Source organism: Rhincodon typus, chromosome 21 (genome assembly GCF_021869965.1).
Source record: "Rhincodon typus isolate 14 chromosome 21, sRhiTyp1.1, whole genome shotgun sequence".
NCBI classification, from domain to species: domain Eukaryota; kingdom Metazoa; phylum Chordata; class Chondrichthyes; order Orectolobiformes; family Rhincodontidae; genus Rhincodon; species Rhincodon typus.
Window position 1 is genome coordinate 22906004 of NC_063352.1, and position 13329 is coordinate 22919332.

Here is a 13329-nt window from a genome sequence, read left to right on the forward strand (position 1 = left end):
AATAACAAGAACATCTAATGACCTCAATCATATCCCAAAACCCTTTACAATCAATCAATCAATCAATCAATGATGTTCATTTCAGATTATAGTCATCAATGCAATGTAGGAATCATAGAAGTCAATCTGTGCAGAGGAAGGCACATATACAACAACTTGATAATTACAAGCTGATGTGTTTTTGTGAAGTTAGTTGAAGGATATCACTTGAGAGGGCTTTAGTGAAGGATCCCCAAATAAATTTAATTAGCTGAGCCCAGATTACAAAACTGCCCTTAGCATTACTCAGGATTCCTGCACATAATCATTAGACAGTGACCCTAATTTATGTAAATGGATAGGGTTGATCAATCAAAACCTCAGGATTGTTTCAAGATTCCTGGAATATAAAAATGCACATCAGAAACTGAACATCACAGGCTGGTAATGCTATACTGATGTTCACATACAGCACGAGACGTCTCCTAGTCCATCTATCTCATTGCAGCTTTTCAGCACATCCCCTTTTATCATCTACTAACTAGTTTCCATTTGAACACAGCTAAGGTTTTGCCTCAACCACTTCCACATTTTAACCACTGCATGAGTAAAGAAATTTATATTAATTATGAACTAACTTCACGAAGGCCAGTATCCTGTCACCAGGTCACCCTTTATTTACACTTGTCAGGCCTCCTCAGAGCCAGCTGTCAGAGTGAACAGAACATCTAACACTTATTTATATCTGTCAGCCAGGGCTCCCTGATTGAACCAGGTTAACAACCCCAAACAAGGAACTCATACTTTATGAAGTCCACCTGGCTGACCACCTTATTGTCAAAGTCAGGATGGAGAGAGATTTCTGAATTTCCTTGACTGGTTTGTTTTCTGTACTCCTGGGAAGGAGATATTGCTGGATCTTGTGCTGAAGAATGAGATGGGCTGAGTGGACATTATGTCTGCAGGGAACTCTGGGAGTCAGAGTGATTGGCAGAATATCATAAAATTTCAACTGGTAATGGAGAAAAACAAGGAAAAATCTAAAATAAAATTTCCAAATTAGGAGAGGGATAACTTCAGTGGGATGAGAGGGAATTGAGCCAAGTTAAAACTCGACCAAACATTGACAGAAAAAAATTGGAACAGAACAAGACATGATCTTTGAGGAAGAGATATTTAGGTTTGGCTAGGTGAATTTCAACAAGGGTAACAGGTAAATGAACCCAAAGCCAGAGCACCTTGGATGACAAGAATGATAGAGAATATAATTAAACAAAAAAAAAGTGTGTGTGATGTATGTTGGAGGATGCGGGAAACTCTCCTTGCAGGGAGATTTGCTAGTACCTTTGGTGAGAGTGAGTGTCATCAGGGTGATGGAACCGGAGAGGAAATTCAGATAGAATAAAAATAAAGCTGGTTAGGGGATGTACAAAGACTTCCAATGAAAGTGAAGGCAGCAGAAATAACCTCGAAACAACTAGGGTCAAAGTACAGAAGTGTTAAAATGGCAGAATTGGACGTGCTCTACCTGAATGCACGCAACATTTGCAACAAGAGAGGTGAATTGATGGCTCAAGGAGAAGTATGACTTAATTGCCATTATGAAGACATGGCTATCGGGTGTCCAAGGCTCAGAACTGAATATTTAGGAATAGTCAACATTTAGGGTGTTTAGGCAAAAAAAGCAAAAGGGGCTGAGGTAGTGCTTGTAATTGGGGTAGCGTTTGTGTATTAGTGAGAAAGGGTCTTTGCTCAAAAGAACAGGAGGGGGACCTGTTTGGGCGGAGTTGAGAAACAGCAAGGGACAACAAATACTGGAAGGAATGATTTATAGACCACCAAACAGTTGTGATAATGTAGATCATGGTATAAATGAGTGCAACAAGGGGAATATTGTAAACATGGGTGACTTCACTACATAGGTGTATATTTAGAGACTGGGTAATCTAATAGGTACCAATGGCATGGAGGAATAATTCCTGCAATGTTTTTGAGTTGGCTTTCCAGAGCAACATGTTGAGGAATCAACGAGGGCGCAGGTTATTTTCAATCTCATATTATGCAATAAGAAAGGGCTCATTAATAATCTTGTTGTCAGAGAATTGTGACCATAGTCTGAAAGAAAATTTCCATTATGTTTGAAAAAGATATAGTTCAACCTGAAACTAGGGTCTTTTATCTCAATAAGGGCAATTATGAAGGTATGAAGAGGAAATTGACTGTGGAGAATTGAAATAAAAAACACTTAACAGGAGATCAGAAATGGCCAGTGTTTAAAGAATTTATGCTTGGTTATCAAAGGACATGCTTTTCTTGTTGGGTAATAGGAACGTGACAGAACCATGGCTAACAAGGGAAATTAAAGGCAGTATTAAGATCAAGGGAGGAGGCTTATAATACTGCCAAAAATTCATTGTAATTCTTAGGATTTGGAGAATTTTAGAATTCAGCAAATGGCAAGATGGTGAGTTTGTAATAAGGAAGAGATTGTCCCCACCTCCCTAACCAGTCCTTCCTCCCACCTATCCCCTCCTCCCACCTCAAGCCCCACCCCCATCTCCTACCTACTAACCTCTTCCTGCCCTCTTGACCTGTCCTTCCTCCCTGGACTGACCTATCTCCTCCCTAACTCCCCACCTACACTCACCTTTACTAGCTCCATCCCCGCCTGTATCCTCTCCACTTATCTTCTCCTCTATCCATTCTCTATCCGCCTCCCCCGCTCTCCCTATTTATTTCAGAACTCCCTTCCCCTCCCCCATTTCTGAAGAAGGGTCTAGGCCCGAAACGTCAGCTTTCCTGCTGCTCTGATATTGCTTGGCCTGCTGTGTTCATCCAGCTCTACACCTTGTTATCTCAGATTCTCCAGCATCTGCAGTTCCTACTATCTCAAAATATTAACTGCTTCTTTCTCCACAGATGCTGCCAAACTTGCTGAATTTCTCCAGCATCTTTAATGTTTAAGGGAGCATATCTTAAACTACTGTCAATCATTATGATAGCAACAGCATGCGATGTATTAGTCCCATGACTACTAGGCAGTCAGAAGCAGTAGTGATAGATGTCAGAGATACTACACCTAGCTCCCAGTGAACAGTTTCTATACACAGTCTCATATTGTCCAGAATGGAGGGTTTGAGTTATAAAAATAGTCTGGATAGGCTGGGACTTTTTTCCACTGGAGCATAGGAGGTTGAGGGGTGACCTTACAGGAGGTTTTTAAAATCATAAGGGCCATAAATAAGGTAAATAGAAAGAGTCTTTTCCCTAGGGTGGGGCGACTTCAACACTACAGGGCATATTTTTATGGTGAGAGGAGAAAGTTTTATAAAAAGGACATGAGGGTCAATTTTTTTTTTTTTTAAAAACACAGAGGAGTGGTTTATGCATGGAATGAACTGCCAGAGGAAGTGGTGGATGTAGATACAGTTACAACATTTAAAAGACATTTGGATAAGTACATGAATAGGAAAGGTTTGGAGGAATATGGGCCAAATGCAGGTATGTGGGCCTAGTTTAGCTTGGGAACATGATCAGCATGGACTAGTTGAACCGGAGGATCTGTTTCCATGCTGTATAACACTATGACTCTATTCTTGTCTCACCAATTCTGGTGTGTGATTGATATGCTTATATCTAAGAGAAGAATGTAACAATAAGGTAGGCAAAGAAAAGCTTTACATTCGTCAATGGTACAAGGGCAAAAGAAACACAAATTTACTATTTTGGTGAAGAGGTACAGTGATTGAAGATGTGAAGAACATTTTATTAATGCAGCAACTTGTGATAATGTGGAGCAAGCTATCAATGAGGGTGATTGAAACACCAGTTTACACATGATTTCAGATAGAAAACAAATGGATAATGCAACTCTGCAGAGATAAAGCACAGACTGGGCGCATTTAGTTTGCTCTGCAAAAGAACTGGCATGGACTCAATGGATCCAACAGTTCTCTTCTGTGCCACAATGATACAATTAATTTTATTAGTGACTACCTTTATTCTTTCAAAACTAAAAACATTCTCTCCACATCTACCCTGTCCAACCCATTCTCAATTTTTAAAACTTCTATCAGGTCACTACCAGGTCTGAACTTCCAGAATACTGCTGTAAGCAACAAGCAGGCCAAACTAAAGCAGAAGAACATTACATTCCATTCTCTACAAATAATTCAATTTAATAACTAAATTATTTTTAAAAATGGGAAAGACTGCTTTTCCAAGCCAATTGAAGGCGTGGGGTTTTGTGACAAAACTTCAGGGACAGGTCCCAGAAGAGTTAGGAACCCTAATGTAGGGAAGGACAAGATCAACTCTTGTAATTAAACCACTGGCCTGTCCCCAACCTGTCATCAAAACATATTTCTTCACCAGCACACTGTGTCTCCCTATCACTCACAATGACTGGAAATCCTTACTTACTGTGTAAAAGTCGTACCAAACGCCTCTGGGGAAATATGCCATCACAGTGACTGCCCCTGCTTCTAACACCGGGCTAACGAGGAGGTAGCTGCCCAATAGAAACTGTTTGTCGATGGAGTAAGTGTTTCGATCTTCAGGAAACCTGAATTGAAAAGGAAAAAGGGTAACCTCAGTACATCATCTGGCAAAAAATTCTCCACAAACAAATTCCATCTCACCCACGGAAATACCATCTCATCCTCCAAACTAATCCAAACTCAATTCCTGCTGCTGTAGGATGCAACCAGTGAGGAACAATGATGGTCAGACAGGGGATTTTATCCACCATCACTGGGATAACAAGCAAAATGTACATTTGAACTGAGAGGTTAAGGCTCTAGTTTATGATCTGGCCCCAATAGCTGCGTTGTAGGAATAACGTGCCCACTTTGCACCAAGCACAAACCTGGATGGGGAAGTCAGGCAGGGGGTAGGTTCAAGCCAAAGCAACCTTTAGAGCACAAGAAAATAATAGATAAACATTAAAATGTGGACCGTTATTGATGTAAGCAGACTGAGAATCTGGGGAAGCCAGCGAAAAGGGGAACATCTGATTTAACATCAGCAGGTGAGACACTGTCTGGGAGCAGTTTACAGAATAGAATATCCTTTATTGACACAAGGTGGGAGTCATTGGAAAGCAATAACAGCAACTTACTCAAAGAGAATGGCTCTGGCAACTGTTTCTCCGAAAACATGAGAGTGATGGAAAAGTGTGTAGAGGTACGGGAGCAGCGAGTAGCGGATAAAGAGAGCACGTTTCATTGCTTCCTGAGCAGATTCACTGAAAGCTATAGGGTCCTGAGCCTGGAGAGCCAGAGACATCATTTCAGAAAAGAAATTCACTATATTAAATGTGAAATATTAAGTTCTTGATCTATATAAATGCTCAAGGCTTGTGTGTGTATGGCACAGGTATTCAATTCCCTTTTGAAATTATCCGAGGAGAAAATATTCACAGAGCTGTAGAAAGAGGGCGAGTGTGGGACTTGTTAGCCTGCTCAAGCAGAGTAACAATGCTGGAGGGCTGAATGCTGTCCTCCTGTGCTCAAACCAATTCAAGAATCAGTCCTCTTTAATACTAACAGGAGGCAGAGCACCACCCATTTCAAGGCCATGTGTTCCTCCTAAGTTTCAATGACAGCCCGATTTCAGAACCATCGCTTGGCTAAGCTAGACACTATCCTGAGTAGTCCCTCCTTCCATAACATTCAATAGAAAAGGACGCTCTGGATTGTGATTGCTACTAGATTGCACTCTGATCAGGGATAGTGGGGAGGCTCCAGTCTTCTGGAAGAGTAAAGAAACCTCTCTCTCTAATAGCAAAGACATCAGTTGAGTTCTTGCTCCTTTGAGCAATGCTGTCATAAATCTGAGTCTCAGGAGGCATTGTCCAGAGGTGCCACTTTTTGGATGAGACATTAAACTCAGGAGCCATCCATCTCTCAGATAGATGTCAAAGATCCCACAGCACTCTTTAGAAGAGGAGCAGAGATCTCCCCTTCGACCTGATCAATATTTATTCCTCAAACAACATCTCAAAAACAAATTATCTGATAATTTAATTAAGTGCTGTAGGTCCTTACAGGCTGGTATGTTTCTGACATTACAACAGCATACACACTCCTAAAGTATTTTACTGTCTGCAGGATATCCTGAAGGTATGAAAGGTCCTTATAAACGATGGCTGTCTCTTTCTGCAGCGTTTCAGTCGACATCTTATATATATTTAACAATAAACATAAATATTTTTTAATCTTGCAAACTTCTCAGTACCTTCTCGTTTTCTGTATTGTGGTTTCGGGAGAATGGGTAGAAGGCACCAAGTTGCATCCATCTGATACACAATTCCTCAGTGGTGCTCCCCCTAAATCCACAAATATCCGCTCCCACAAGAGGAATTCCAAACATATTGAAATTCAGAATGCCTGCAGAATACAGAGGGGTAGAACAAAAGCAAAAAAATGCAGATACCAATGATATGAAATAAAAACAGAATGTTACCAAGCCACATAAGGTGACATGAGGACTGGTTGTTCAAAAGAGGTAGTTTTTATGGAACTTCTTAGACAGAGAGAGATAAAATTCCAGGCAGCTGAGGCACGGTCGCTAATATTGGAGCAATTAAAATCGAGAATGTTCAATAGGGAGCTGAGGTAAAGGCCATAAAGGATTTCAACACAAGTGTGAGAATTATAAAATTGAGACATTGACAGTCTGGGAGCCAATGATTAGTGAGAACAGGAGTGATGATTGTATGGGATTTGAACATAAATATACATTAACATATACAAAACGTGTGGATACACAAATTCACATACAACTCTCAAAACACACGCAAAGACACACAAGCACAACATGTCCGCAAAATGCGCATTTTCCATTACTGCCTTGTTATTTGTTCATTCTCGAGATATAGAAGCTGATAAGTAGGGCAGCATTTATTGTTCACACCTAGCGATCTTTGGGAAGTTTAATGGTGAGCCACCTTCCTGAAACACTGCAGTCCATGTGATGTAGTTCCACCCACAATGCTGGTTGAGGGGGCCCATTCCTAAGTGCAGGTCAGACACGCACCCACATGCACACACACTCACCACAGAATTAGGGGGCACTAAGTACCTGCAATAGAAAAGTACATGTCCTTCCATTTACTCTCATTGTCTCCCAGCCAGTGTCCAGAATACCTGCCTTGACTTGGGAATGTTGACCGAGAAATTACGAATGGGCGCTTCTTACGGATTTTAACTAAAGCACTGGAACAAACAAAAAGTAACATTTCAGTTAATCAACGTACTAGAAGCATTACAAGTACTAGGGGTCAGCACTGCCCAAAGTCCCTATACTAACCACAGGAACTCCCCCATCCATAGGCCCTGCAAAAAATCACAGGTATGACACTGACAGCAATCGGACACTGATCACAGGCCTCTGTGACCACATTTCCCACACTAGCCACGGAACTTCCAGAGACCTCAGGCCCTGCAATGTCTGGATGTCTTGTTGCAGTGACCGCAGACCCAACAACCCGACACCAACTGCAGGCTCTAAATTGCCCACAGGAACTGCACAGAGCACTGGCCCCTCACTATCTGTAGATTTCACTGAGCCCAGGCCTGATTGACTGACCATAGGCCCTGCAGTGACCACATACTGGTGCCACACAGACCGAAGATCCCGCAACGTTATCCTCACACAGGCCAAAAACTCCAGACAGAAGGAAGACATCACACATACCACTGGCCCTGAATGACTGAAGGTCATACAATGATCATCAGCTCCTCACACACAGAAGGCAGCCTCTGATGGATCCTGTCCATGCAACCTTATTGTGCTAATGCATAGATTGCATCCCAATGGGAAAAAAACCAGTAAAAATAAAGTCATACTGATATTGTACCTTTAACCTAAGCGCATCTTCTGTCAGTTATTCAAGACTAGGACACGCAGGCTTGAAGTCATGTCATACCAACAATTGTCAGGCAAAACAAATTAATTCATAGTCAGGGATTGACACAAAAGGTATGAAAAGTGATTTCACCGAAGCTAACTTAGCTGAAAAGATTGTGGAACTGATCGTTGCCTCTACAGTCATTAAGTGCACTTTTTGACAAACCCAAAGAATAGAACATCGCTGCACTGTCAGAAGAAGGGCACATGTTCTCAGCAATTGTAGCAGGCCAGCAACATCTTCAGGCACTTGATTCTACAACAGCAACTGAAGCCATCAATAGGTTCAGTAAAACATCCAAATCTTATGTGAAATGTGACTTGTCTGATGTGCCAGAACAGTGTTGAGTATTTAATGATATGCACAAGCTTTGTTCTATCAGATGACTTTAGGCTGAAGAAATCCAATTGCCCAGCAAAATCCAAAGTGTAACACAATGTTCCAGAGCAGCACGTGAAGAAAAGAGTCAAGATGGAATAAGTTCCAAAGTTCCATCCATGGCACACAAACATGTTACTGAAGTGCAAGGAGCATCTGTAACAACACAGCTTACAGACCTCCATCAGACTGGGCATGTGGTCAATTGGACACACTATACGGATGCAGTAGAGCTGACGTCTTTACCTCAATCCAAGTGATAGACCCCAAAAGGAAATGGATAACATGCACTAAATGCTAAGAGCAACACTTGTATAAGTGCAAATGTCACATCCTTATACAAGAGATGGATTCAGGAAATATGGAGCAAACCATTCTCAGTAAGGTAACTGCTTACAGTGGGTCTAAAATTCTGTCCATCAGTATTATCCATCTTCAGTGTCAATATACATCATTGGAGTAGATACATGAAATCTATCACATCACTGAAACAGATATAACACACAGTGTGGAGCTTGAGGAACACAGCAGGCCAGGCAGCAGAGGAGCAGGAAAGTTGACATTTCACGTCGGGACCCTTCTTCATTGATACAAATGCTGTTCTATTATTGGTCATATATGATATCATTACCATCCATAAGCTAACAAATGCATCATTTGCAGCGCAAAAGATCCCAGACTGCAACACTGAGTCCATTCATGACCTGACTTACCTTTACCCAGACAGGTCAGACACTATCAGCGATTTCAAAGGCGCTGCCCGAACTAGCATCGACCCCTCTTGCAATTGTAGCATTAACATTCAAGACAAGCTCAAACTGGAACCGGCCCAAAACAGCATCATTCCCCAAAGTCAAGCATCATTCCCAAAGCCACGCATCATACTGGTGCAACTCCATTACTTGTCTTCTGAAGAAAAGTGGTACTATTTGCATATGTTGTTTTGATCCAAAGTGATTGAATATCGCACTAAAGAGATATCCACATGATTGCCTGGATGCCTACCCTGGAATTACCTCATCCCAGGTGTCAAGCATTTTTCCAAGCTTAGTGCCACGTCTAGAAATCTTTACCCAGAGTCACAGGAAATTACAACATTTAGAACACTTTTTCAAAGGTATGATTTCCCCAGACAATTGACTGGATTATCCATTATCACTGCTCACTCAGGTATAGTGTGTTGAAAATAAGCCCCACTATTCCCAGAGTTGTCACATATGTTGAGTTTGATTAAATCCATGAACTGGCCAATTTTAATCAACTGTCTAATTCTGGTAAAACTATTACGCCCACCAGGTTTTTCATTAACAAGAGAATAACATTTATTATAGCCAAACTGTTTTTAACCAAGACAAGAAAGAAGTATCAACTGCAAATTTATAAGGTTTTGGAGTAGATCTATAGCTCGGGTTGTGGGTGTTGAGGTTGATCGGCTCGCCGAGCTGGTTTGTCATTCCGCAGACGTTTCGTTACCGTGCTGGGTAATGTCATCAGTGCAGCCTCCGATGAAGCGTTGGTGTGTTTTCCCGCCTGGTTTTTAAACTCTGGAATCCGTTGAGCTGGATTGCCTCACTTCCGGTTTTCCTTCGTAGTGGAGTGTATATGGGGTCGAGTTCTATGTGTTTATTAATGGCTTTCTTCGTGGAGTGCCAGGGTTCTAGGAATTCCCGTGCCTGTCTCTGCTTTGCTTGTCCCAGGATTTTGGTGTTGTCCCAGTCGAATTGGTGGTTCTCCTTATCCATGTGGATTGAGATGAGTGAGTATTGGTCATGTCTTTTTGTAGCCAGTTGGTGCTCGTGTACCCTTGTTGTTAGTTTCCTTCCTGTTTGTCCGATATAGGTGTTTCTCACAGTCTCTGCAGGGGATCTTACAGATGACATTGGTCCTGTCCATGACGGGGAGTGGGTCTTTAGTTCGGATGAGCAGTTGTCATAGGGTTGATGTGGGTTTGTGCGCCACTCTGATGCCCAGCAGTCGTAGGAGTCTTGTGGTTAGTTCCGATGTGTTCCTGATGTAGGGTAGTGTGATGAGTGTGTCAGGGTGTGCAGTATCTTTCTGAAGTTGCTCGTGTAGGCATCTTCTGACCCAGTTATTTGGATATCCATTATCCTTGAAAACCTGGAAGAGATATTCTCCTTCCTCTTGGCGTAGTTCTGTGTTGCTGCAGTATGTTGTGGCCCATTTAAATAGCGTTCGCATGCAGCTTCGTTTGTGTGTGCTGGGATGGTTACTGTTGAAGTTCAGTATTGGTCTGTGTGTGTGGCTTTTCTGTGTACTTTCGTTTGGAGTTCCCCATTTGTCTTGCGCTCTACCATGACGCCCAGGAATGGGAGCGGTTTGTTCTTCTCCTCCTTTCTGGTGAATTTTATTCTAGGGAGGGTGTTGTTTAAGTTTGTGTGTCTCCTGTAGTTTGGTCTGTTTAATGATGACAAAAGGTGTCGTCCACGTAGCACATCCATAGTTTTGGTTGGATTGGTGGAAGGGCAGTCCTTTCTAGTCTTTGCATCACTGCCTCTGCTAGGAGTCCGGAGATCCCATGGGTATCCCGTTGATTTGTCCGTATGTTTGGCCGTTGAAAGTGAAGTGGGTGGTAAGGCATAGGTCCAGTAGTTTGAGCATGTTATCTGTGGAGATGGTTTCACTGGGGTCTTGCTCTTGTTCCAGTAGTGCTGTCATTGTTTCCCTTGCTAGTGGCATGTCTATTGATGTAAATAGGGCAGTGACATCAAACGAGATCATAGTCTCCTCGTCGTCTATCCTTCTGTCTTTGATGGAGTTGAGGAATTCTTGGGCTGAGTGGATGGAGTGGGGTGATTTGTTGACTAGGTGCCCGAGTCTCCTTTGTAGTTCCTTGGCTAATCTGTGTGATGGAGGGCCTGGTAGGGAGACTATGGGTCTAAGGGGTACTTCCGGCTTGTGCTCGTTCAGGAGGCCGTAGAATCGGGGTGTGTTGGTTCCTTCGGGTTCCATTCTTAAGAAGGCTGCTCCGTTGATCTGTCCAGTTTGTTTAAGTCTTTTTAGCGTGTAGGCCGACGAAAACACATACCGGCCAGTACAAAACTAACCCGACACCGCAACTAGGCAACAAAATCCTCTACACGCTGAAAAGACTTAAACAGACAGGACAGATCACCAATCCAGCTCAACGGACTCCAGAGTTTAAAAACCAGGCGGGAAAACACACCGACGCTTCATCGGAGGCTGCACTGAGGATGTTACCCAGCATGGTAATGAAACGTCTGCGGAACAACAAACCAGCTCGGTGAGCCAACCAACCTCAACCCTTAACTTCATAACTTAATGTCTACTCCTTTTTAAATATCCCATTCAAGTACAAAAAGACACACAAACAGACAAGGCACAAATAGTATAGGTGTTAAGTGTGCAGAGAAAAAGAACAGCAGTGAAGCACAGTTCTGCCACCAGTGTGGATCACAGGCATCGATGAGTTGTTTTCCTTCAGTTCCTTTCAACTCTTTGATGAGGACACGAGGGTATTGCTATACTGATTCTCAGTCTTTCATATCCCCTTTCCTTTCCATAGTGGACTTGCAGAGAGCGAGGTTTATAGGGAAATGGGGAGTAAAAACTCTTGAGAGCTGTTATTCTGTTATTTCTCCACACAGGAAGCACAGAAAAAGATTTTGGTGCTTTCTCTTTACAAGCCAGAAGCTGTTCCTCTATTGTCCATGTACAAGGCTGTTGCCACTTGCCCAGAAACCAACAAAAAAGCTGTTACTATGCTGAGCTTTCCTGAACCCACAAACTGGTCAATTGAAAAGACTATCTCTGGGCAAAACTTCCCTGAACACAAAAACACTCAAATAAACTTATGTTGTGTATACAACTCCTAATCTGTTCCAGTAACTTATTTTAAAACTGAAAACACTTTATGACACAGCTTCCATTATTTAAAGCAGTTCATTTTCTTGTACCTTAGTCTACAGTTCTAAAGATAGAAATGGTCTTTACACCATCAGGCAGGATATATTCCAACAATGTATGGATCATATCAGGTTGTTTCTGTACTGCAGATGACATTGCAATCCATGGAAAAACTAAGCATGAACATAATACAAAGCTCTACCAGCTCATGACAGTGACAAGAAACCAATTCTTGCTTTTAGTTTTAAGAAATGTCAAATATATGTGATCAAATCAATTTTATCAACTTACATTAGACCTCATCCTACTGAAACAGCAGACATACAAAAGATAATTACACAAGACAAAGATGATTTACAAAGGTGACTCAGGTTCTTTAACTTTTTATCCTTTTCATAATTTTACAAACAATGTATGAGATCTTCTCTGCAAAAAACACTGTAGACATGGCAGGAAGATCACCAACATATTCTCCAAACTCTCAAAAATGCAGCCAGTTTCACCCAAAAAGTGTTCTTCAAAATTATGATCTCTGAAAGCTTATGGAACCAGATGAAACCAGAAAGGCCTCAGAACAAGCCTATTGGGTTTGTTTCTAAGGTCCTATGACAGCTTAGTTACACTATTCCTACACTGAAAGAGAAACTCTTACTTTAGTTTTCCACATACAACATTTTCATACACAACTATTCCACAAACTGTTGGAACTGATCTGTCAAAAACTTTTCATAGTGCACCTCCACAACAACAAGTTGTGACAATCCAAGGGTACAATTTAGAAAGTCAGTACTAACCAGGTTCCCAAATGACTACTTCCAATGCTCTTAGCCAAGATCCAAACCTGCTAAGAACAAAGGTATTTTAGAGCCAGAAGTAGATATTAATAAATTGGAGTTAGTAGATAGTCTTTACATTGATTTCATTTGTTTGGTCACAGTGAGCAGAGCAGATTCATTCTGGTGACTGACTATTTTATTAAATTCCCTTTTGTTTCTCTTTCAGTGTAGGAATAGTGTAACTGAGCTGTCATAGGACCTTAGAAACAAACCCAATAGGCTTGTTCTGAGGCCTTTCTGGTATGTACAACTCAAAATGATGATCATTAGCGAGAGGCCTCAATGCATCCAGTAGGTCTCTGAGCTGATTCATTCATTCCAAACAGTCAAAGGCAGACT

At 41.8% G+C, this 13329-nt stretch overlaps 1 protein-coding gene across 4 annotated transcripts in view; it reads right to left on the minus strand.

Moving 5' to 3' along the window:
• The window catches only part of gaa2 (alpha glucosidase 2), a 61973-nt gene that overhangs the window by 6222 nt on the left and 42422 nt on the right, over window positions 1-13329 (minus strand). For all 4 annotated transcript variants that reach the window (XM_020526544.2, XM_048609340.1, XM_048609341.1 and 1 more), the window contains 4 exons: window positions 7063-7196; window positions 6217-6368; window positions 5099-5247; window positions 4402-4543 (listed from right to left, as the gene is read on the minus strand). In XM_020526544.2, the coding sequence (XP_020382133.2) occupies window positions 4402-4543; window positions 5099-5247; window positions 6217-6368; window positions 7063-7196 (577 nt within the window). The remainder of the gene's footprint in view (window positions 1-4401; window positions 4544-5098; window positions 5248-6216; window positions 6369-7062; window positions 7197-13329) is intronic.